This window comes from Brachycentrus maculatus, unplaced genomic scaffold, assembly GCF_059751285.1.
Source record: "Brachycentrus maculatus isolate JH-2025_06_01 unplaced genomic scaffold, ASM5975128v1 h1tg000051l, whole genome shotgun sequence".
Taxonomy (NCBI): domain Eukaryota; kingdom Metazoa; phylum Arthropoda; class Insecta; order Trichoptera; family Brachycentridae; genus Brachycentrus; species Brachycentrus maculatus.
In genome coordinates, this window is record NW_028280805.1 from 142,890 (window position 1) to 168,436 (window position 25,547).

Sequence of the window (25,547 nt, forward strand, 5' to 3'; positions counted from 1 at the left end):
GAGAAAACTATCTTATCAATACATACATAGATTATATGTTGATTGATTTTATAATAAAATTGGGCTGTAATGTTTGAAAGAGACGCTTCTGAAGCTGTCAAATACATCCATACGCAGGTAATATGTTGTGGCTCCATGAATTCATTGGTTAAATCATAATATTTTTTTTAGAAATATTTTGACACGTTTCAAATGTCCTGGTCATCATCATCATCATGACTTCAATTGATACTGTAGAACATAATGGTTATCCCTTCATTTAAACAAGTATATAAAAAATACTATTTCCGATATTAAATAAGATAACTATAAAACAAATTGACGCATCTATAAAGCCGCATACTACTTTTGAAAAAATACATAATATGAACACAAACATTCCAAATGATTTGTGTTGCAAACTAATTTGATAAAGATCAAGAATTAAAAACAAAACATTAATTTCACTCACTTTAATTTTACGAATGAAATGCCAATACTTGCGTAGAGAAAGACATGTTATCCACTAAATATTAATGTACTTACCGACTTAACGCTTCACGTAACCATTCGTTTTGCATTTAAAAACTTACAAAAACACATAAAACTATCACAAGAAATAGTAAAAACAACTAGCAAATGACAAACGCAAACAAGGACACAGAATGCATAGATTAAATGAATTTCGACGGTGACGTCAACACTTACCATAGACACACAAGAGGAACATTTAAATAGTTAAAACAAATAATTAAAATTTAATTTTAAAAAAGTAAATTTTTATTTAGTTGACTCAAAACAGGAGAAATAAACAAACTTTGATGGCTTGTGTGTAAATATATTGTGTTTTCAATATTTTCATCCATATTGATGAAATAATTTTTCTTATCATTTTCCATCAGTGCATAGTACAAACATAATTGTTTGTTTTTTCTTCTACATTTAAAGAAGAATAACTAAAGCATAAATAAATCAACGGTGCCATAAAATTATAAGAAAAATGAAAGATAATCAAGTTTTGTAGTTTTTACAGAGTAAAAGCGAGTTCAAAACTAATCAAAATATCATTAATCCCAAATTACATATTCATTATTTGATTTTTATTTTGAATATTGATGTAGGATATGAAAAAGAGTGTTGATTTCAATATTTTGAGATTAACTTTCTCACTCTAAATAGAAGCAGATTACAATTTTTTCCAAATTTTGTCTATTTTGTGAAAACTGGGCACAAGGTGCATGCACTTTCATGAGTAGTTAGGCAATGTATTATAGGTAAAGTGATCATACGTCCCGTTTTGAACGGGACCGTCCCATTTTTAGATAACCTTAAACTATGAAAAAATACGTATTTTCTTGAATATACATACTATTACGGTAAAATTGTTTTTTATCCCGTTTTGAGGACAAAAATAAATGGTCAGTTGGATTTTATTTGATTACTTGCCTGCAATAGAATATTTTTTGTTTCCTGGCAATTAGTATGTATTTTTTTTTTGTCATTGACACACTAAATACAAATAAGTTAGTCTTTGGTCATTGCCTTTTGTCTTTGGACACACTTGACAGCAATCTTTTCGTTTTTTGCTAAAGTATGTTATAGTAATTTGTAAACTTTTGTATTGTTTGTGTTGTTTTAATAGTCCAGTGGTTCGCTATTATCTTATGGATTCTTATTCTAATAATCAAAATAAATCGATTTTAGATATTTAAATAATCATTATGCTGTATATTTTATTACTTGCAACCATTTTTATAAGAGATTAATCGTTTTCGTCTGTTGTCAAAATGGATAAAGATATTGATGAAAATATAGTACAATCTGACATGGAAGATCAAAAAGTATTAAGTGTCGTGGTTCGCACCTTACGAGATAGATGTTCCTTATTACAACAGCGACTCAAGTCAGTTGAGAAGGAAAATTTACAGTTGGCCCTGCAGAATGCCAAATCAATTACTTCAACGCAGACTCAAGATATCGCCGATTTAAATCTGACCATTGCTCAGCTCAATAAGGAGAAAACACAATTAGTTCATCACGCATTTATGGTTGCATGCGAAAATAAGAAACTATGGACCAGATTAATGAATTCAAGAATATCAAGCAAAAGTCAGGAAATGGAAGACACAGAAAATAGCAATAAAATTTTGTCGAATGGCAAACCTGGCCCTTCCAAAGATAGTCATTTCACAGTGCCTCATCTAATAAGATCCCAAACATTCACAACATCCCCTAACCCTAAACTCAAACCCCGAATAGAAGACAGCAATGAAAATTTAGAGCCGAGTCTTGAAGAAATATCTTTGAAATTAACTAACAACTTTTTGGCAGAGAAGCGTGAATTAGTCCAGCAATACGAGCAAATGGTTGAATTACAAATGGACACTAATTTAAATTTTAAATCTATTGGATTTACATATTTAGATGATTTAACTTGTGATTCTCTGGCAGACATTAAGCACCATACAGATAAATTAATGGAAATGAAGAAAGAAGTTTCCAAGCAGCAGATTGATTTGAAAAATTTCATAGCTCATCTTGAATCAATAAAAACTGGTAAGTCCTTCAAGGGTGATGTTTTATTCTCAATAAACCCAATACATATACAGTGGAACCTCTTATAACGAGTACCTCTCATAACGAGTAATTTGCACAAGGAGAAAATAAATGTAAAAAGTTGCTCCCTTAAGGAGTGACATTTCACATTTTTCACGACATAACTTATGACCCAGGATTCTGCGCCAGTCAAAACAAAACAGATTTCGCTTAACGAGTAAGATTCCGGAATGAATTATGCTCGTTATGAGAGGTTCCACTGTATTTGTTTAACCTGTCTGCTATTAGGTTTTTATTTTTAAAACTATGTGGTAAATATTTGTATAAAAACTGATGAGTCCTTTAAAGGTGATGTTTTATTTCAGTAAAACCAAAACATATATTTTTTAACCTGTCTGCTATTGAGTTTTCATTTTTAAAACTTTGTGATAGTATTTTATCATTACTTTTGTCCATTTCAATTAAACTTTTAAGATCAAAATAAAATTGTACAAACAAACAAAAATTTTTAAGTAAATTTAATTACCTGCGACGGTGATAGCAAATTTTTGATAAACATAACGCACCAACCGTTTTGTATGACAAATATTAAAAAAAAGACTTTCTTAAAAGTAGTTTATTGTTTACTATGAAAATACAATATTGGTGTGAACATTTTAAATTTTAACTTTAATGGTTTGTTTTATTTAAGCGTATTTTTCGTTTTTATTGATAGTTTTTAAGGGGATTAGTTTAAATTATAAATATTAATTTTAATTTAAATTAAATCATGAATTGATGTTTATTTCAGAAGATAGTCCTGTTGGATTTAATAGGAATAAGAGTGCAGCAGAGATTTACAAAGTCGGCAGCAAATCAGAATGCTTGGACACTTCTGAAACTGAGATGCTAGACAGTTCCACCAGATGGGCCACTCCGGCAAATTCCACTTCATATCATGACAACATAGAAGATGCCTCGTCGTTTCACAACACCAGTAAACTAAGTCAAAACAATATCCAAAACAGTTTCACCAATAGTAAAAATGTTGACATTCCCGATAGACCAAGTACTGGTAAGACTTGTCCATTGTGTGCAAATGTCTTTACGGTAGCATTTGATGTCTTTATACAACACGTATTGGATCATTTTGTTGGGGATGAAGAAAACGATTCTATTGCGGAAAACTTTGAAGCTATTATGAATTCTGTTGTAACTTCTGGTAATAACTACAATTAATGTTTTTATTTTATTATCCCTATTGTTATAGTGATTCTTAAGATTACCTTCTTATTTCCTGTTTAACTTGAGATTGATCTAACGATTTCCAGAATCGATTGATTTGTATTGATCGTAGTATTATTTGATTACTCAAATTTTAAAAAATGTATTGAATACGAAAAAGTTTTCCTCGGACACTATTTTTCCACTGCATCACATTGTCGGGTAAAAAAGGTCATCAGGAAATTAATATATTATGAAACTTTCTTTATTTTAAAAAATTTCTCAGTGATTTTTCTTAGCCCTCTTCTAGATAATGCTACCATGAATCCTTACATTCCCCTATACAATTTTCTGGCCTTTTTTTATGACAAAAAGTTTTTTTTTTCAAAACTGATTTCTATTGTAATGATTACCAATCTAATGATATTAGATATCTAGTATTTTTTCTTAATGAATCTGCATTTACTTTGTAGAATTCCATAATGAATTATTGTTAGTATAAATAGGAATACAATTTCCGAGTACTGAATTTGTTTATTTTTTTGACAGGTGTTTCGACTTGAAGGCACTATCAAACTGTGTCGAAAAACAGTTAAAATATGTTTTATTATGTACAATTTTTTTTTAAAGCTGATGATAAAATTAAATTCTTCTATTATGCAGTGAGTGCATTTCTCTAGGATGCATCTTTGGAACAAATGTAAAAAAATATTGGTTTCTACGCTACACTGTGATATCAAAAGGTTAATTTTAATCTTTTGAATCATTATTTATTGCCCTTTGTTGGTATGTCTATTTGAATATAAAGAAAGTACCTAATTTATAATCAGTATTCTTTTTTTTTTTGTTAATATCATTTATGAAGATTATTCCATAAATACCTTTGGTAGTTATTAATATAAGAATGCAATTTTTAAATTGAATTTTGAATTATTATTTTGTGGAAGTTGGTTCTTCATTGTCCACGGGGTTGATGGTGTTTATTTTTCCATCCTTTTGATTCCCCAGATGTGCCACCATTTATTCTGCGACAGGATAAAAAGTTCTTATATTTGTCATAATTTTAATTATAGTTGAATTTCAAAGTTTAAATCATAAATCAATATGGGTCCAATACTTTATTTAAACATATTTGAAAGCGGAGATGAAAACATATTTGTTTGCTCATTTATAAGGTTGACATCTGGATAGGTAATGTGGTTACTAATTTCAAATTATTTTAACAGATGTAATTCATAACCATAACCCTTGTTATCTATATGGAGAAGTATCAGAATATTTATCTATTGTATTTATTTTGTTAAAAATTATAATCAAATTTGTTGTTTTTGTAGTATCTGATGTAAAGACACACGATAAAATAGCTGTCATGAAAAATAAATAAATTCAGTAGAAGCATAAATCATGCTTTGATATATACTATTTTACTATAATGTATGAAATGGATTATTTTCATTTGATTCATCCCATGGCTAGTTGTAAGTTTACACATTCCAAGTATTATTATAGTTACGCTCAGCTAGGTGCCGAAAGTGGCTGCCGCCGAACTTATCTCTCGATTTAAATAGATTCCCCTGGATATTTGGATGTAAAGTCTCCAATTTTTTGTATATAAATACTGTGATTGGTGATAAATTTAAATAGTTAAAAGTGAAAAACATCTAAAGTTTAGCTGTTATTAGAGAAAAACGTATCAATAACGCAATACACCAATGCAATTGAAGTTAGCTTAGTGCGTCATGTGGTTATTTCTCAGAACTGCTCTCAAAATAGCATGTGTCAAATGTCAATATGTATAGTGTAATACTGTTGTAATTCGTATCAACTCGAATTCCTTAGCCTGCTGGGGAATGAATAACTGCAAGAAAAATATAACAACATTATACAATAAATAGACAATGGCGATCCAAGAACATGTATTTACTCCAACTTCTTGTTGTGGAATTTATTATTAGAGGTTCATGAAAAAAATATCCTTACAGTAAAAACTACTTAAAAATGATTAAACTTGATGGAATACAACAGCAATTTTAAACACTAGCTCTCATCTACTATGCTAAGAAAGTTGGGGCTTGTGCACCCGTATATCTTTCCGCCGTGATGTAGTACCTGGCTGCCAAGGTGTTGGAGATGCAGGGCAATGCCGCCAGAGGCAACTAGACCAGCATCACTTCCCGCCATCTGCAGTTGACTATCCACAATGACGGGAGCTCAACAAGCTGCCCTCCGGCATTACCATCACTCAGGGAGGCGTCCTGCCCAACATCTTGGCCACGCTCCAGCCCAAGTAAACCCACAAGGCGCAATAGTACGGCGGCCCCACTTTCCCTCCTTCAGACTTAGCTGAATGATGACATTTTTCTTTGATATATATTCTTTATCCATGATTATCATTTTCATTTCATAATCCATATCTGTAGGAGCGCCTTTGAGGTAGAATTTTATGAAAATGGCCCTATATAAATTATTATTTGTTTGGAAATTTTTATTTAATTCCAATGTCAGAATGAGTTAAAACAATATTTCAATTATGTTTATATGTATATTTTAGCCACTGATTGTTCCGATTTGATGCTTTTACGGTAATACCTGCCTGAATTGATATGACACCTGTAGGTTTTTATTTTTTCACAAGTATCAAGTCTAGTTTCATTTCTTTTTTTATCTGACACCGTGGCATAGTTGGGTAGAGGTTCGACTGAAAAACTGGCGTTGCGGGTTCGATTTCCGCCTATTGTATAACCAATTCAATAAATATTTATTTTTAATTGGTCTAGATGCTTGTCATGAATTTTTCATATCTACCTTTTTTATTCTTGCTATCCTACCTGCAGACAAGGCTTTTAATCAGAGGCTTTGCGGGTTATTGTTTTATAAGAAAAACACATGAATATTTCGAGCCGGCCAGCTCTTCATGCCAATATGTTAATTTAATTAATAGATTATCTAGTTTCTTTGCGTTTTCATTAACGCATCTTTCACCCATTATATGTTTTAACCACTTTATTGGTTTAAATTGAGTGGGTGTAAGGTGAATTAAAAAGGCGACCATGAAAATGAATGCATAAATAATACAAGGGTGTCAGCGAAGACTCATTACTGTTTGTTTTTGGCCAGTCTTACTACTTTAAGTAGGACAGTAAGATATATAATTTATTTTTATACAAAATTTTATCATAAATCAAATATTCCAGATGAAACCAAGTTTAAGTATTTAACTAAACCAATAAATGTTTTTTTTCCCACATGAAACTGATGTTTAACATGATCAATCCAGGTGCTCTGTTGTACCAATATTATAAATGAACTTTTTATTTTAAATTATGTATCAATATTTCAGTGCCTACAAAAGTAAAATTTGATGTAAGTGTTAAAATGGAGATTGACAAACATAATTGTTTCGTTAAATATTGTTGAATAGATACTTAGACGTGGCTGTAAAAAACACATTGTAAATATTTTTTTAGAGACTACATATTTTGTTAATTGTGATTCTTTGTCTATTATTAATATGTTTATAAATATTAAAGTTAGGTTATAAATATATTTTATACTATCAATATGAATTGATTTTGTATTACAATAAATATCATAATTTTAAAAACATGTTTTATTCCAATAAGATTTTACAAATAACTATCGTATTACTATTTATAATGTTTAGGCTAATTCAGTTGGTTTGACGTCAGTGGATGTCGCAGGAGCTTGAGTTGTTCGTTGAAGCAGATTTTTACTGAACCATGGAGGGCGAGGTTTTGGCATTTCCACAACACGTTTTCCTTTCCAGAACTCCTCAGGCTGAAAATTTTAATGTCAAAATTAAAATATTTGAATAATATCGACGGCCCCTACGTAAAGTACTCTATCTGCAAATCTGTTACTTTACAGAAGAGAGATTAGAAGATTTTTTCAACGTATTTTTATTAATTAACGGTTTTATCTCAAATTCTAAACCAGTACATATTATACATTAAAAAACATGATAAAATAATGTATTAAATCGTTTTAAAACTTTATGCTTTGTCAAAATTAAGTAGTTAGCGTTTTGGGAGTTCAGTTCATTTTGAAAAGTCGATGTAGATAGCGTCTTATACGCTTGAAAACTAGGCATAATTGATTTTTTATATTTTTTTGTTTGTTTATATTTGTAGATAACGGTCAGTTGATAACATACACCAAATATCTCAAAATTGACAAAAATGTAGTTAGAGCACTTTACGTAGGGCACGTCAACATAATAGATAGTGAATAAAATTATTTATAACATCTTTGAAATTTTTTTTTTTTTTTTCAAAAGAAGTTAATTAGCAACTTAATTTTCTTTGAACCCAGGTAACATTTGGATTTTTTTTGTAAAACACCGGCTTTGTATAAGTTTTTATTCTAAATAAATATATGGTTTTGAAAAGAAGAGTTATTGAAAGGTTAATTTTTGAAAAATCTATTCGTATTCTGAAAATCAAAAAAAAATCCAATATGTTTTCTGAAAAAAAATTGGGTGTGACCCGACGACCGACTCCATGCGTTGCCGGAAGCCAACTGAGTTTTATTAATGTGAGTTTGGCCTTAAAGCCACTTAAGTAAAGCTATTAAAAAATGACTATAAACTAATCTGGAAAAAAAAGGTTTTACCATACACAAGTTGCTCCAAATCAGATCAAAAGATATTTTAGTATATTTACTAAAACATACAACTTTTCCCTAAATGACGTTAACAATATTTTGCAGGTAAAATGTTGATATTGTGCTGTTTGTCCTTTTTTTTAAAAAAAACGTTGCTAACAAACTGATATTATTTTTTGGACCCAGAGATCTTTATAGTCTTAGTTTAACACGAGACCTTATAAGGAAAAAAGTAAAATTACATAAATATTTGCGGTAACCCTGAAAATATTGAATCCGGGACCTTTGTAGGCAAGTGTGTTAACAGCAGAGGCGTGCATTATATATAGGCAGAAAAGCAGTGCCTACTCTGGATTACTCGCGTTCCATATAGAAACACGACCAGTGCCTACTATGCCTTATCCTTACCCAACCCTCACTGATTAAAAACTTTGCACGCCACTGGTTAACAGTGATCTACAGAGTGAAACAGCAATAATAGAATGAATAAATACATTCCATTTACCTTATCTAATGTTTCTCCTTCATACAATACTATGACTTCTTCTTCAATAGGATTGAGTCCTAATTTCTGGGAAATGGCTTCATTCATGGCCTTTGTTTCCAACCTAATTTTCTCGTAACAGTGAGCTGTAATGTTAAAATATAATAATTACAGTAAATTTACTATTTGTTTCATTTCTTGTAGCACACCACAGCTATTTGTATACACTCAGACCTCGCCTTGTGTCGTTGCTGAATTAAGACTCAGTTTCGCTTTGCGTCATTGTTTTTTCAAATTGCGTTGTTTTATTTTTAAATTTTTTTAGAAGGTAATTTCCGTTTTGTAAATTTTAATTTTGTTTAAATTTCGGGGAATTTTCGGAACATATCTACGATGCAAAGTGAGGTCTTAGTGTATTCGCATTGTTTTTGTTGAAACGACTTTCGGTTAACAGAACCTGGTTATCCACAAAAATTACACACTACATTTAAATTAAACTTTTAATTTTGAAGTCGATTTCACTAACTAAACTAACTAACCATCACGCCGCTTCTCCGCAGGGGTAGGCAGAGACAATAGAATGCCACACTACTCTGTCTTTGCAAACATTCTTCGCCTCTTCCACGTTCATGCATCTCCTCGTACATACCCGCCAATTATTACTCCTAACATGATCACTTTCAAGTATTTGGCATACCTGATTGTGCCATGTTTTTCTTGGTCTTCCTCTGCTCCTTTTTCCAATTACATTCGCCTCATAAATTTGTTTTACCGTTCTTTCCTCACTCATTCGTTCCACATGTCCAAACCATATCAACACACCTTTCTTAATTTTATCGATAATGCTTATTTCAGCTTTGCATTCCTTCCTTCTTTCACTTTTTGAACATCTATCATACATCGTTTTGTCGCATGTTCATCTGAGAGATCGCATTTCAACTGCATTCAGACTACTTTCATCCTTCTTTTGCCAACTCCATGTTTCGATTCCATGCATTAGAGTTGGAACCAGGACTCCGATGTGCACTGCCAGCTTTAGCTTCCGTTGATATGTAGTCAATATATTTACTAAAAATTGGTAGGTTGTACCATCAATATCTTACCACATAAAATCCCCACCTCATGGTGATTCCCACAACCATTGCAAACTCTTAAATTTTTCTTAGGGACCAGAAGCTTCCAGTAATAATCTGGATGCCCAAATTTTCTTTTCCATCTCTTCTCGATTGATCTTCTGAACTTGGGTACTGCATAAAGATATCCATCACCGATAACGTCTCTCAATGAAAATGGTTTACTGTCCCTCTTTGTTGGATAATGTGGCTCAGAAATACAAACAATTTCTGGAAGAAAAACAAAGAAATAAGGTTATCTAGAACAAAAACAATAATTATTGTTACTGCGAGTTGCTTTTAGGTTATGTGTAACGTTCATCATTTTCAAATATTACCTGGTGGTGGGAATGGACGACCAAACAAAGTGTATAAAACTGTTCTCTCCATGTTTTGAAATGCCACCGACAAGCGATTAATTAACGAAGCAGCCATGGTTAAATGGAATTACTTATAATATTCCCCTGATAACCACAAAATTAAAAAATTATGAAGTAGACATTTAAGATGTGGATTTTTGTCTATGGTTTTAATTTCTATTTGTTGCCATTGTAGAGCACTAAAATAAATAAAATATCCTACTTATCTGTTTATGAATAAAATATTCATATGTATTACTTGTCATGTGAAGAAATAATTTTGTACCGTTATAATAAAACAATACCATATTCCAATTTCAATTCCAAAGTTCAGCCTAGAATCAATAAAGGGACTACTGTATATTCATTCATTCAAACCCTTATCTGCACCCTAATGGCGCATAGGGCACTGCATCATATAAACGCAGTGTTATCTTGATCGTTAACACACAAAGGAAAGGTAATCAGCCCTCTGCTTCCAGCACCAGTCCGAGGTCAAATTGAATAAATATAAGAGTGAAAAAATCAATTTTATACTGTATATACAAGCAATAAATAAAACACCCAGATTTGACTATAATTAATTTGTAAAATTTGTATTTCAGATGAGAAATTGATGTCATTAGTATCAATTTCTCCTCTGAGCTAACCTTGTCAAATAATGTAAAAATTGTACCCGATGATCTTTTGATTTTATTAATCAATATGGTATGGAATAAAACATTGTGCAAAAAAATTCCTGCGCACCTCAAGATGCCTTTAAAGGGCACCGGAAAAAAACGCACGAAGGTGCTGAAGGAAAAAAGCCCAACATTTAATTCGTGACTGTATAAAATGACAGCCGTACTTAAAATGCAATTAAAGTAAATAAATAAAAAAGTTGAATGTCGTTATAAATACAAGTTTATCAGTAAAGGATAGTTTTTTTTTACTTTATAGTCAACTTGTTAGCTGTCATTCCACGATAAAAAAAAAACAAAAAAAAACATAAAAAAATTGTAATTTGGGTGATTTTAAAGTTAAATTAAAATTTTATTCAGTAGTGTGACAATTTATAAGCTTAGGGCGAATGAATTTTTTTAAAATTTTTAAATAAATAACATAGTACAATTATGTTTTATTTTATATTATGTCATAAATCATCGAGATTTGGAATATAAATGCTCCAATTCATGTCAAGATTGATACAGAATACAGATTTAAGACAATGATAAATAATGTGATGATAATTATTTATTAGAACTTATAAACTAAACTTATTTAATTATATTTTACTAATAACCCCGAAATAAAGTCGATATTTTTTTAGCTGGCAATGTTGCACAATCTGACGTATATAAATTTTTAATACTTTTTGTACATGTTCTTTGAAAATGGCGCTCCGCGATCAGCTGTGAGTGGGGATGTGAATGTGGCCCGCGCGATGATAGTTTGTGATCAGTTCATAACAGTTTTGACTATGGCGTGTTTAGGGTCTAGTAGGCTTTGTGCCCGTGTTCAAGAGAAAATTTTGTGTCAGTTTACTCAAGCGATACCACTTAGGAGAAAAGCTGTCACACTTGTGAAAATCAAACCTCCCGGATTTCAATTGTCGAGGAGCCTGGTTCAAAGCTGTCAGGTTAGATTTTTGATTTTTCAATTTTCCCGGTTTTTGTGGTTTGAAAACCTTCGATATGCAAGTTTTCAGCTTTCATTGTGAAATTTAAATGAAGTTTCTCTCATGAATTCGGTTCTTACCGTTGTTCTTCTTCGCACGAGCTCGTCTCACATCGATTACATAAACGTTTCAAGATGTGGATACATAATAAATATTTCCTTGCGCTGATTGCGTTAGCCTAATTTCGAGTTAACTGTCATAGTCCGGCGGTGTAAGATGACGATTTTGGTGTCATAGAAAGTTGACCATGTTGTGTGTATCTAAAAATTAAAATAATATTCGTTTATGACGTTACATCGCCTCTCTCGAACGAAAGTGAAATCTATCGAAAAAGTAATGCAATGGCTCTCTGTAATCGGCCAGGCATTATAACTGGACTACGAGCGCCTCGAATAGCGAAACTTGGGAATTATTTTCAACTTTTACTTGTAGACGTTTCTCATTTATTCGCTTCATACGCTGCACTACTACAGTTTACTATTAACTTACCGATTGGCCAGTGAAAATCTGCACATGGCTCTTTCAAGGCGAGTCTTTCATGAACCCATACTGATAACATTTCAGGAAAATGTAAATAAGACATAAATACATACGTAATCACTTCTTAATTTATAATTCAATAACTTTAATACAATTTAAATGGGAAATTTTAAATACCCTACGAAAAGCGGTAATGAATTAAAATGAATAAACTATTTACGATAAAAAAAGGTATGCCTATAAAATACTTTTCGAGAATTTCGGTAGTAATGATTTGAGAATCAACTTACACCCTATTGCTTCTCTGACTCCTATCCACACCCAAGTGGTGCATAGGGCATCGCATCGTATCGACTGGATCGCCATTGTATGAAGGTAGGGTGAACAGTTCTGCACTCTAGATTCACGGATATAGGAGTGGAAAATGTTTGATGGAATGCAGATGACGTGATTGAAGGAACTCGAGAAGGACATAACCGCTATATCCAAAAAAAACGGAAGAGAAATATTAAGCAATAAAGGAAAGCAAAAGATGGATAGCAGCGATAGCTAGGGGACTCGTAGTTTCATACCCGTATTCGTACTAGCTTAACACTACTGATATGTACTAGTCAAATCATACACATGCAAATCGTACTACCGTTTTATGAATCGCTTAGCGATTTCAGTTAGAAGCCTGAAATTCAGGTTTTCGTTGGGATATATTTAGTTATTTTATACATAAGTATATAGTGTTCACGTATGCACCTATGTATTAAATAAAACATTAAAAAAAATATTTTAAGTTATACGTTCATTAAATTTAAAGCGCTTTATGTTTTCTTTCATTTTCTGTGTTTCTCAATGTCAAATGTTTTATTTTTCCGGACCATCCCATTTTTTGTTCAATGACTTATGTAAATAATTTGATCATTATTGCTCTTTCATCTATTCGAGGTTTTTGCCTATTTAAGGTAAAAATTATCAAATATTTTGAAATACTGATTGATTTGAATAAAATATGCTAGTATCATATCCGCGTGAAAATTTTCGAAACAATTTTTATTTGTTTTTTTGGATACATTTAGCAATGAAATTGACTAAAACTTGACTTTGTCGCTGAAAGTGGTGGTTTTAATTTATTTATAAAACATATATTCTTGTTGATGTTAGTTAGTTGGTCATAAGGATATATTTTTCATATCTGCTTTCTCTATCCTCACCTTGCAGGTTATTCCCCTATAAAATAAAAAATAAAATATTTAAAATGAACTTACACCGCGGAAATCTGAGCTCATTTTTAAAATTTATTTATGTCATTTTACCATTCGAGAAAATTTAACTAGAACAATATCTAATCAATCGATAAACAAAAACTGAACTAAAATATTTTAAACATAGCATTGCAAACAAAAAATAGGGATAACATTAATTATACAATATTTTTGAAAATTATTATTCTTAAGATATTAACAAACTTTTCAGTAAAATGATTAAGTGTCAACGTGCCTTTTCGTGTTGATATAAATGATCGGGATTAGAAACATTTCATTCAGTAAAAACACATACCGGACCCTGTGAACGGTATTTTTCGGGAAATATTCGAAAAAGCGTACAAGATAAGAAACTTTGTCTTATGGACAATAAATTTTGACAAATATGCAAGATCTGGGTTAATTATGGTCATCCCGAGGTTATTAATGTGCAAAATAAATTTTATATTTTCGCTTTAATATCTGCACTTCAGTCTAAAAAATACAATTAACCATAAATTTGTGAAATTAACACATATTATACCTTAATACTATATTAATTTCATCTGTAGCATCTGTGCACCATTGGGCTCAAATAATTGGAGGAAGAATGCATATGTACTAATAAAATCTTAAGAATATTATTTTTTCTAATAAATTCGGAGAAAACTAACATTAATTTTCATGTATCACTCAATTTTGGGTGCTTAGCAAAAAAAATCATATTAACCCTTCATCTATACTTTACACAATCGACGATGTTTATACAAAAATATTCTTTATATTTTTTACGACGATGTACATAATTAGGTAGGTCTATCTATCTACATTTTATTCATACGATTTGGAATACTTATGCATGTATAAGCTCAGTGATTCATAAGATCCGTGATTCAGCTCAGACGCTAGAAGCAGAAAAAATGTTTTAATTGAATGTTGCAGTTTTTTTGTAATCGTTAGTAGGTAGTTTAAATTCAGATTTATGAGACTTGATCGCTTTAATTTGTTACGATACTAAAAATCACTTTTTTTTTCTAGTTTAAGTACTAAAAATGTCTTGTTTTCGAGAATCGAATTTCCTACAAATTTAGGGATTCGTTTTTTTCCCACTTGTATAATTCATGGCGGTAGATAGCGCAGGAGGATTGTGATCACTTTAATCTGGATACGATATAACTCTAATGTGTAAAGGCAACTAGCCGTAACTCAAGTAGCGGCTGTTTGGCGTAACACGAAAGCTCAAAGCATTCTTAAAACTAGCCTCTATCATGTACAATCACAGATTTTGCTCTATCTCTTTCCTTTACCGAGATATTCATTATCCAAATAGCTGCAAAATTTTATTAATTTGATACATGTTTTGGCAAAAAGCATAATTTTAAGTTAGCTGTAAACTTGTTTATCTCAAAACTACTGTTTTTAACTTGCGGCTATTTGCCTTTGCACATTAGAACTCCCTCTAAATATAGCAAAAGACGACTGATGTATTTAATTAACGATATTTAAAATTGACTATAGCGATTGGAGTGTTTCGTGATTTTTGTGAAAAGCACGGATTCAAGTATTAATTTGTCCTAGATTTTGTTATTGACATTACTACATTAGGCGAAAGAAAGGCCTAACCAGATTTTGGGAGGGGCTTGCTTCTGCGTAAGATTTTTTTTCTCCGATTTCTCTTCCGGTGGCTATGAGTGGATATTACGCGCCGATTATTAACTTATTCAATTAGCCAATATCGCTATTTTATAATATTCACTAAAACCGCATCCATTAACAGAAGTATAGCGTAATACGCAATGGGTAGCTTCCTAAACATAGGTACATATAGCAAAATCAGACTTTTTATGTGTGTGTAGATGCGATATATGTACATTCAGTAAAAATATATTTTAATTCAATTTTTAATGTTTTATTTCTTATTAACCTTAAAAGCTTCTTCTTCTTCAAACCCTAATCTGCACCCAATGGTGCATAGGGGACTGCGTCATATAAACAGTGTTATCTTGGTCGTTGACATGTGAAGGAAAGGTGATCATTTAGTATTTTTTTTCACTCTAACATTTATTCAATATTACCCTATACTGGTACCTGAAGCGGAGGCTGATCACCTTTCCTTCATATGTTGACGATCAAGATAACACTGCGTTTGAATGATGCAGTGCCCTTTGCACCATCGGGTGCGGATGAGGGTTAGAAGTGAAGTGATATGGCTTACATTGTAGGCGCATTTTTGGGCAAGTTTTAGTGCAGGTAAGCCCGTAAGCACAAACTATCAGATGAATGGCGTTGTCTAAAATACAACCATGCTAATGTTGCATCAATCCATTATGGAGCCGCGTAATAACTAACTAACACGCCGCTTTGCGTAGGCAGAGAAAATAGAACGCCACACTAATCTGTCTTTGCAAATAATCTTCGCCTCTTCCGCATTCACGCATCTCTTCACACATACCCGCCGATTACCATATTCCGACTCCTGACATACATAAATATACATTTTGTGTAAATTTTTTCGCCTTTTTATGGCATTTTCAAACTGCTGAAGGACAATGTTTGTACAGTAGTTTGAAAATGCCATAACAAGTCGAAACAATTGTCACAAATTTTATTTTTATGTGTTTTTAATTTAAAAAAATACAATTCAGTAGATTCTAAAATTCAGTGTTTGATTTTAATATTTAATATATAAATTAATATGCAGTTCTACAAATTAATCGCCAAATCTATAAATATGGCTGATTGAAATTTTGAACAAAGTAACATTTACTTTTTGTTATTTATTTAGATTAGTGAAATATTATGTGTATCGTTAAATTGCTTAATTTAATTAAAACAATATTGTATCTATTTTTATGTTGATATATTATTATTTTTAAGAGTTTTCACGTACTTAATACTAACTGGATGAATGATATAAAGTAAAGTAAGGCATACAATGTTTAATCGTATTTTTTTATCAAATAAAGTCCAATGGTAAGCTGTAAAAACGTGTAAAAATAACTAAATTTCCGTTATCAGATAATAATTTGATATCGATGTCGAAACCTATCTATGTGTAAGAAAGAGTAGTTGTAAACTAGAGAGTATGGGCATTTGTGCACTACACGGAATTTTACCGTCCGGCACTTTAGTTAGCGTAATAAAACGATGATTGGCTTGGATTGACTCGTGCGTTTGTCCATCTTTCTTCGGATCGGTGCGTGAACACGTTGCGCGTGAATTCGGTCACGCTAAACTGTCGTAGTCGCTTTTATTTTTCAAAATCGATGAATTATGACATATATTATTTAGTAGTAGCAATCGCCCATTTCTGATTTACACGTTGGTTGAGTCTATTTTGCATAATTAATTAACGATTCATTATCAACATATCGAAACTCGTTCAAAAAACATTTCGCGTATTGGTACCAATTTTTGAAACAGATTTCACGCGTGTTTAACATTTTCATAGGGTAAGACGATTTTATTTCTTTTTATATCGGCCAGGGGAAAAAATATAAATAAATAATTTTATTTCGTAAAATTCAGTTTCAATCTATTGATAATTGGATAATGGAGACGTGTAGATTTGAAATTGATCGTATCATTCTTCCTCCCATGATTGCACGATAGACAAAAATCAATCTTATAATGTAATTAAAAAAGGGTAGTGTTAAAATGTGCCTTTAGCATGGAAAAATCTAGTGAGAACACATTATCTCAAATAAAATTGTGATGTGTGATGAAATCATACACATCAAAATTTCTTCTTCACGGTTTTTCAATGCACAAAAGCAAGAAAAGTGTAAATATTAAAAGTAAAAAAAAACCTACTCATTATTGTTGGAAATTCATAAGAACAAAATTAATCAAGTTCCATTTATATTGATTTTTGTCACATGAGGTACAGAGGATGGTAGTTTTACAAATTAAAATGTTTTTAACCTATGAAAGTAGGATGCATGGAGTGAGAATCTTAACAAAATTAAACTAATTCATTATATCGGACACTGGATTAATCACCTTACGAATGAGATGTCAATTTTAAAGGTGTCTCGATTTGACATTAAGAAATATGTATCGTTTTCTCGCCCTGTGGTCACTGAAGGAGTTCGATTGGGTTCCATAGTGTTCCAGATCCGGCTCGAAGGACCAATTTGTTACTGCTAACGGTACTGGAACACTTGTGATGAGAAAGACGGAAACGCGCAAATGAAGACAATTATTTACTTGAAAATATCAAATTGACACCAATATATCGAAAAGTATAACACTTATTAGGACGAGAAGAACAAAGCGACACCAATATAAAAAGAGCGAGCGCGACCTATACACGTTTGAATATTAATCTAATCTGAGCACGAAAATATTGGTCCTCCACCCCCTATACGATTTTAAAGAAGTTGCATGTGGTGGGGACAGTATTGTAAACATTTAAAACTTAATGAACTGCGTCTCTTTGTTTTTCTCGAATACATTTATGCCTACAATTTTAATAAACAAATTGTTATAAAAAATACACAATTTTTGCCATGAACACCCTGGGACGCTCAGTCTTCCATTTTCTATCATAAAAAGGGAATGATGCATATTATTTTTTAACATCTCATCAAAGATGAAGAAGAATATGGAAGTCTGAGCATTTACGGGGCTGACGACCGTCATAGGCTGGTTTAAGTGATCACTTTACACACGTGTAACATTCACCAATTCTACCCATTATTGACAACCACACTACTCAAATTCTAAATGGGTAGAATTGGTGAATGTTACGCGTGAGTAAAGTGATCACTTAAACCAGCCTATGACGGTCGTCAGCCCCGTAAATGCCCAGACTTCCATATTCTTCTTCATCTTTGATGAGATGTTAAAAAATAATATGAAAATAACTCCTATAATTGGAGATAATCCAGATTTTGTGAACAAGTATTTGGACACACTCAAAATGTTGGGAATGATGCATGTTTCATATCAAGTTGGGACCACCTTTAAAAGTGAGGATCTTGGAGGATTTATCTCTTTTGTTGTATGGACGTTTGGTTGCAAGGTCAAACTTTTAACAGGAACACTGAATACCGCCATTTGCGGGTCGGACTCGTGTGGAGGTAGGTGCCAACACCGATCTAACATTTGTCTCAGTTCGGGTCTGTCGAAAATCACAATGCCCGTGGCGGAACAGGTTTTGAATAAAGTGTTACGTTATGCTGAATGAATTGGAGATTTTGTAGAAATCGCGTTTTTAAATCAAATACCACATGTTAATTTTCTTCAAATTTTGTGCACACTAATTTTATTTCGGACTGGTATTTAGACGAAAGAGAGTCAAAACGATGATAAACTTATTGAAATATTATATAAACCTAAAGTATTGTGTTTTTATTTTATTTTATTTTTTTCAAAACATATTACTTACATACATAAGTCATATATATAACATTCCCGATGAGTAATTTCTATTTATCATTTTGGGACATGGGATTAAGGTTAACAAGACTGGAACACAAGTATTAAAGTTACAAAAAATATATTAAAAATCAAATAACACATTTTAATTAATATTTCATAATTTGTAAACTAAAAAACTAAACTAACCATCACGCCATTTCCCGCAGGGGTATGCAGAGAGAAAAGAACGCCACATTCAAACATTCACTGACCACTGTCCTTGCAAACATTCTTCGCATCTTCCACGTTTATGCATCTCCTCATACATACCCGCCGATTTCAAGTATTTGGCATACTTGATCGTGCCAAGTTTTTCTCGGTCTTCCTCTGCTCCTTTTTCCAATTACATTCGCCTCATAAATTTATTTTACCGTTCTTTCCTCACTCATTCGTTCTACATGTCCAAACCATCTCAATACACCTTACTTAATTTTATCGATAGTGCTTATCTCAGCTTAGCATTAATTTATAAATAAATTATAAAAAAATAGAATTACCATTACCATTGACAGAAACATCCTCTCACTGGGTGACTGCCAAATAAATAATAAATAAAAAAACTTTCAGTGATATAATAAAAAAATTGAATTGTTCTGTTCAACGACTAGATAATGCCGCTGTTTGATGAAGTTGTAAGTAGAAATTAAGGAAGAGAGAGGAAAATATGGACCAATCTAAACTAACCATCACGTCGCTTCCCGCAGATTTCATAGATCTAGCCAAAGAATGAATAATGTACTAGAAATCCCTTTTTGCAAATTTAGACTCAAGGAAAGACTCATTTTTTTCATCCAAAACTGTTTTATTCATTCCACAAAGACTATATGTTAGACTAATTTATTAATTATCTAAGTTTGCTTCGATTTAAAACTTTGCTTAAATTATTTATTTAAAAAAAAAACTTAGTACCTTCTTCTTTTAAACGTATAAGTCAAAAAGTAAATATTTGCTAACTTTCATCTTTTAAATTTTTCGTTTTTCTGTAAAAATAAAATATTTGTAGTTTATATTAGCACTTTTAATCTATTTTTGTTTCTGATACCAATTGTATTCTTGCCAGTGCTTTTTATTATAACCTAAAATAAAATGTATACCCACACACAGGCCATGCCTTTGTGGGATATTTTTTTGTATTAATATTATATATTTTTTTGTACTTGTAATTATAATAAATGGTGGAATGCAAAAGAATTTAATACAAAAAAGAAAAAAAATCAATTATCTACTTATATAAAGTCTCGCTTATCGAAAGTAGAAGTAAACTGCGTGCGAATAGTACAAGTAACAAGATTTATGGCGATGTATGAATACGCATGTAAAGATAGCGTAGTGTGGCGTTATATCCTCTCTGATTATCGTTACAGAGCAACTGCATGATGGTTAACTAGGTAGATATTTAAACCGGAACTCCGAAAACACGCGGAAACGTGTGAAAATCGATATTTAATTTTGTATTTTTTAACTAGATTTTCAATTTGTATGAATGTGAAGAAAGTTGTTGTCCGCCTCCGCGCTGTTATGTTTAATGTGCTTAGCTACCGTGCTGGAGGTCCCGGGTTCACCAATTCTACCCATGATTGACAATCTCACTACTCAAACTCTTGGAAGTTCTATATACTTATATGAACCAATTTCGAAACACTGTGCTTGAATCACTAGAACTTCACTAGAGACATCTATTGGTGAGAAGAAAAGAAGCCTTTTATTGAGTGGAAACTCTTATATTAGTATGTGAGGTCCGAATCCTGGATTGTAATCACATACATGAGAAACGCCTGAAAATATTCAAAATTTTCATTTTTATTATTTTATCTTATAATTTAACCAGTTAATTTATACAACATTTTGAGGGTATCGAAATACTCGTTCACAAAACTGGATTATCTCCAATCATAGGAGTTATTTTTCATATTATTTTTTGACATCTCATCAAAGATGAAGTATATGGAAGTCTGGTAATAAAAATTAATATCTTCGTCTGGTTTTTGAAGTATATGGAAGTCTGGTAATAAAAATAAATATCTTCGTCTGGTTTTGAATGGAGTGCATTGATTCAAACTGATATTTTATGCAATTTTGTGCACCTGTTGTATGAAAAATCGCATTTCTCGTATGCGGTTAGGTATGCGACCATTATTGTAACATGTGGTGTTCGTGTAGGAACAGTGTGGCCAACGCTTGCGTCGGTTGGTTTCCTCCATTATATGGTCGACTTTCTATCCATTGCGCACTTGTTTATATGGATTCGCTGCCATCGCTTTCTTTTACTTTTTCCGTCGCACGAATGGTCGGACCATTGTCGTCAGCGTATTGTACATATTAATTAAGGTTTCTACGAATCCGATGCATATCGATTTCATTACTCTAAGAATCTTAGTAATGTGTTTGTATCGTATAATTGTCCGCCTCCGTAGTGTAATGGTCAGTACGCTCGGCTATCGTTCTGGAGGTCCCGGGTTCGATTCCCAGGGGGGGTGAAAATAAATATCGGTGATTTTTACACTTTAAAATTTATTTAATAGTACCCTGGACTCGTCCCTGAAGCGCAAGATTGATCACTTCGCCTTCACGTAAGTAACGATCAAGATAACACTGCATCAATGCGATGCAGTGCCCTATGCATCATGGGGGTGCGGATAAGGATTAGAAGAAGAGAAAGAATAAGAAGTCTCTTAGTAAGGTGTATGTATCGTATAATAGTCCTCCTGCGCAGTGTAATGGTCAGCAGGCTCGGCTATCGTTCTGGAGGTCCCGGGTTCGATTCCCAGGAGGGGGGGAGTCAAATGAATATAAGTGTTTTTTTCACTCTAATATTTATTCAATATTACCCTGGACTGGCACCTGAAGAAGAGGGCTGATCACCTTTCCTTCGTGTGTTAACGATCAAGATAACACTGCGTTTATATGATGCAGTACCCTATGCACCATTGGGGTGGGGATAAGGGTTTAAAGAAGAATCGTATAATTAATTGTAACGAAACTTACCGGTCATATCTTACGGTGAAAAAAAAAACACGTCAAACGAACCCATATCATTACTTTATATATTAAATGTTAAAATCAAACACCTATTTGTCTTCTTCTTCTTCATATCTTGATCGTTAACACATGAAAGAAAGGTGAGCAGGACTCCGCTTCAGGCACCAGCCCAGGGTAATATTGAATAAATAATTCAGGGAAAAAATCGCTTACATTTATTTGACCCCCCACCATCCCCCTGGGAATCGAACCTGGGACCTACAGAACGGTAGCCGAGCGTGCTGACCATTACACTAGTTGTTTCGCCTTGTTATAGCATTACAAATGATATAAGTGAAAAATATTATTCTTATGTGTAACAATAAAGACAATTTGGTAGATTTTAAAAATCAGTTTTTGATTTTAACATTAAATATGTAAAATAGATGTCTCTAGTGATGTTCTAGTGATTCAAGAACAAGGTTTCTAAATTGGTTAATATATATAGAACTACCAAGAATTTGAGTAGTGTGGCTGTCAATAATGGGTAGAATTGGTGAATGTTACACGTGTGTAAAGTGTTCACTTAAACCAGCCTATGACGGTCGTCAGCCCCGTAAATGCCCTGACTTCCATATTCTTCTTCATCTTTGATGAGATGTCAAAAAATAATATGAAAATATCTCCTGTAATTGGAGATAATCCAGATTTTGTGAACAAGTATTTGGACACACTCTAAATGTTTTAAATATGTAAATTAAAATGGAGTTCTACAAATTAAACTCCAAATCTTTGATTACCTTATCATTACATTTGAAGTAATGCCTTTTTAACTTATTTGCTTACTTTTTTACTTTCGTACAAAGATGTCACTGATAATGAACATGAATATTTTGAATCAATAACAACAGAACAAATTTATATTCCTTCCATAGTTTTTCGTTTTTACTTTTTTGTCGTTTACTTTTTTTGGAGTATTATTGAAATTATTTACAGATTCCAAAGTCGAAAACTGTGTTTTTCAATGTATTAGTAAATGTTTTTCGATTATTATAAAAATGTAATCTACATAAAATTTAATTTATGCAGGTAAAAAATTATATAAAATATCCCCTGTAATTTTTTTTTACTTAAAAGTAAATCTTATCACTTTATTTTTTGCAATTTTATTTATTAAAAATTCATTACAAACCTCAAAAGCATTTTTTTTATTGTTTAAAACGATTTGACAAAACAGTAATTCAATAATTGATTCGGCAGTCACTTTGTGGTATAATATCTTTCCATTTTATATTTAAAAAAATAACAAATATTTTTTACTTGTAATTTTTATCCTGGTTACATAAATTTTTCTATCCCTTGTCTTTTATAAAAAAAATCCGGTTGACAATGACCTATAATCAACCCTTGCTAAATTATGTAACTTGGTTTTAGAAATAAATTTGCTCAAATTCGTTTTTGTTTTATAAAAATCACATCAGTGTCATCAATTACACATTTGCCCTCTGTTTATTGTTAATTTTATTTAAAAAATATTTTAGTCTTTTATTTTCTTACGCTTATTTAAAATGTTACATGGGATTTAAAAAAAAAACAGTAAAATGACATTCGTTATTTTATTTGAATTATCATATTGTATGGTAATTCGAATAAAATTGCTTGAATACACTAAAAATTTAACCTTGTATTAGACTAAATGAGACGAATAATTTATTTGGCGCTTTTTATCTATGCTCCGCGCTAAGAGTCAGTCATCAAACCAGGAATCATCTTTCCTTCGTGCAATAAACGATAAAGATATCACATATGTCGATACGATGCAGTGTTCTAGGCACCATCGGGTGCAGATAAGGGTTAGAAGAAAAATATAAAACAAATCAATTATTTTACTCACAACACCAAACCGATTTTCAACAGAAAAAAATCTTCATCATAATACACAAGGACATAATAAAATATATGCCGAACTGATAAACACAACTTAGTTTGGAGTAAGGTCCCTGCAATACATTGCCTGTACCCAAATTAACCACCTGCCTGACTTATAAAAAATAGAACCCAGTCAGGGATCCAAAATGAATGAACTGAAAAAATACTTAAAGGAAATATATTTGTGTTAGTGATTACTTATATTTTCTCATTCGTTACCATTGAACTGATTCTAACCTGAGGTTTTTTTTATATGCCTATTTACTGTACCTTTTATTGTTTTTATACTTTACATTTTGCCCTGTGTTTTCTTATTTGCTACATTCGTATTTGTGTTTCAGTCTTGTTAACCGTGATCCGTAATGGAATTTGCTCATCAGGAATATTAAAAACACTTTAAATTACTTAAAGATATGATTAAAAAAAAGGAAAAAAAACCTCTTAAAGATGAAGAAAACGCTTTTTGATCGGTCTTTTAAACCATTTGAATCCGATAAGGTAAAAAACCTGAGAGATAACCTTTTAACTGATTTTGAAATACATATACATAAATTAAAGTTATATTAGGGTTTTGTAAATTTGGTATCTTATACAAATTAATTACCAGAATGGTTTCGTCATCGTTCCCCGAGACAAAACAAATTTGAAATGCAACCGCATTTGAAAAGTTTTTGATTCCAAGTTTTGAAGGCGAGCAGGCAACGCCGATTTTGGGTCAGCACTCGAATTTAAATACACGCTCGATTAGGATATTTTTATTTATAGATAGATGTTTTATTAAGTAAGTGTATATATTAAAAACTGACGTTTAATTATGTAACATCCATGAACATGATAATCCGAGTAATTTATTCTATGACAATGAAGTATGCCGAGTGAATTGCCTATAGTCAGGCGCAATTTTATTTTTTTCGTGTGAAGAACAACGCAGATGAAAAAACGACATCTAAATGTGGGATATTCGATAGCCCGCAACTTAATTTCCTTTAAACCCATGTACATTTATCGTAATTGAATTTATTTCTGAAAACACCGATTTTGTATTGAGAAAATAAGTTTTTCTTTGAAGTAAATATGTGTTTTTAAAAAGAAAACAGTTATTGAAATGAAAGGAGCTACAAAAAAATGTTATTTTTTTACTCCAAATATATTCTAAAAAAAATATAATTCTTTCATAAATATTCTTTAAAAAATGTGCATGGAGACACATCGGGCTTCTCGCGTAGCCGATCCCTTCATTCATATAACAACTGCATTCGTAGGAAAGTTTAGTAATCTAGGGTTTTATTTCGTGTCAAATTTTTACGAGTATTTAGTGCAACGTCACTCGTAGGATAGTTTAGAAATCTAGGGTTAAGCACGAAATTATGAAAGAAGCTACTTAAGTTAGTTTAAATACTTTTTTCCACATAGTAAATTACTGAAAAAGTCGTTTGCAAACCATTGTGGCAATAATAATTTTTCGCTTCGCAATCATCGCGGCAATTTTTTCATATTTATTTGCCAACTTTTATTTCGTACGTGCCGAGTTATTATTGTAAAACGTTAATG

At 31.8% G+C, this 25,547-nt stretch overlaps 4 protein-coding genes across 6 annotated transcripts in view; 2 read left to right on the forward strand and 2 right to left on the reverse strand.

Moving 5' to 3' along the window:
- Positions 1-698, reverse strand: part of drpr (multiple EGF like domains draper) — a 61,228-nt gene extending 60,530 nt beyond the window's left edge. The window contains exon 1 of one of the 2 annotated variants that reach the window (XM_088277962.1): positions 526-698. The gene's annotated coding sequence lies outside the window, so the exon portion shown is untranslated. The remainder of the gene's footprint in view (positions 1-525) is intronic. The other variant, XM_088277960.1, reaches the window with a different exon arrangement.
- An 807-nt stretch (positions 699-1,505) lies between these two features.
- Positions 1,506-5,140, forward strand: spn-F (C2H2-type zinc binding domain-containing protein spindle-F). 2 transcript variants are annotated; one of them, XM_088277965.1, is made up of 2 exons: positions 1,506-2,535; positions 3,326-5,140. In XM_088277965.1, the coding sequence occupies exons 1-2, from the start codon at positions 1,767-1,769 to the stop codon at positions 3,751-3,753; spliced, it is 1,197 nt and encodes a 398-aa protein (XP_088134091.1). In that variant the 5' UTR covers positions 1,506-1,766; the 3' UTR covers positions 3,754-5,140. The 2 variants fall into 2 exon arrangements, with proteins under 2 accessions (XP_088134091.1, XP_088134090.1); XM_088277964.1 differs by having other exon boundaries at positions 1,615-2,535; positions 3,329-3,890.
- Positions 5,141-7,316: 2,176 nt separating this feature from the next.
- Positions 7,317-10,453, reverse strand: mRpL32 (mitochondrial ribosomal protein L32). The gene is made up of 4 exons (XM_088277966.1): positions 10,296-10,453; positions 9,949-10,188; positions 8,867-8,991; positions 7,317-7,536 (listed from the first exon to the last, which is right to left on the reverse strand). Exons 1-4 carry the CDS (start codon positions 10,390-10,392, stop codon positions 7,399-7,401), a joined length of 600 nt encoding a protein of 199 aa, XP_088134092.1. The 5' UTR covers positions 10,393-10,453; the 3' UTR covers positions 7,317-7,398.
- A 1,250-nt stretch (positions 10,454-11,703) lies between these two features.
- Positions 11,704-25,547, forward strand: part of LOC148312015 (all trans-polyprenyl-diphosphate synthase PDSS1-like) — a gene marked incomplete at its 3' end in the record, with an annotated part of 92,059 nt that continues 78,215 nt past the window's right edge. Inside the window, exon 1 of the mRNA XM_088277967.1 lies at positions 11,704-11,934. Within this exon, the coding sequence (XP_088134093.1) occupies positions 11,740-11,934 (195 nt within the window). The remainder of the gene's footprint in view (positions 11,935-25,547) is intronic.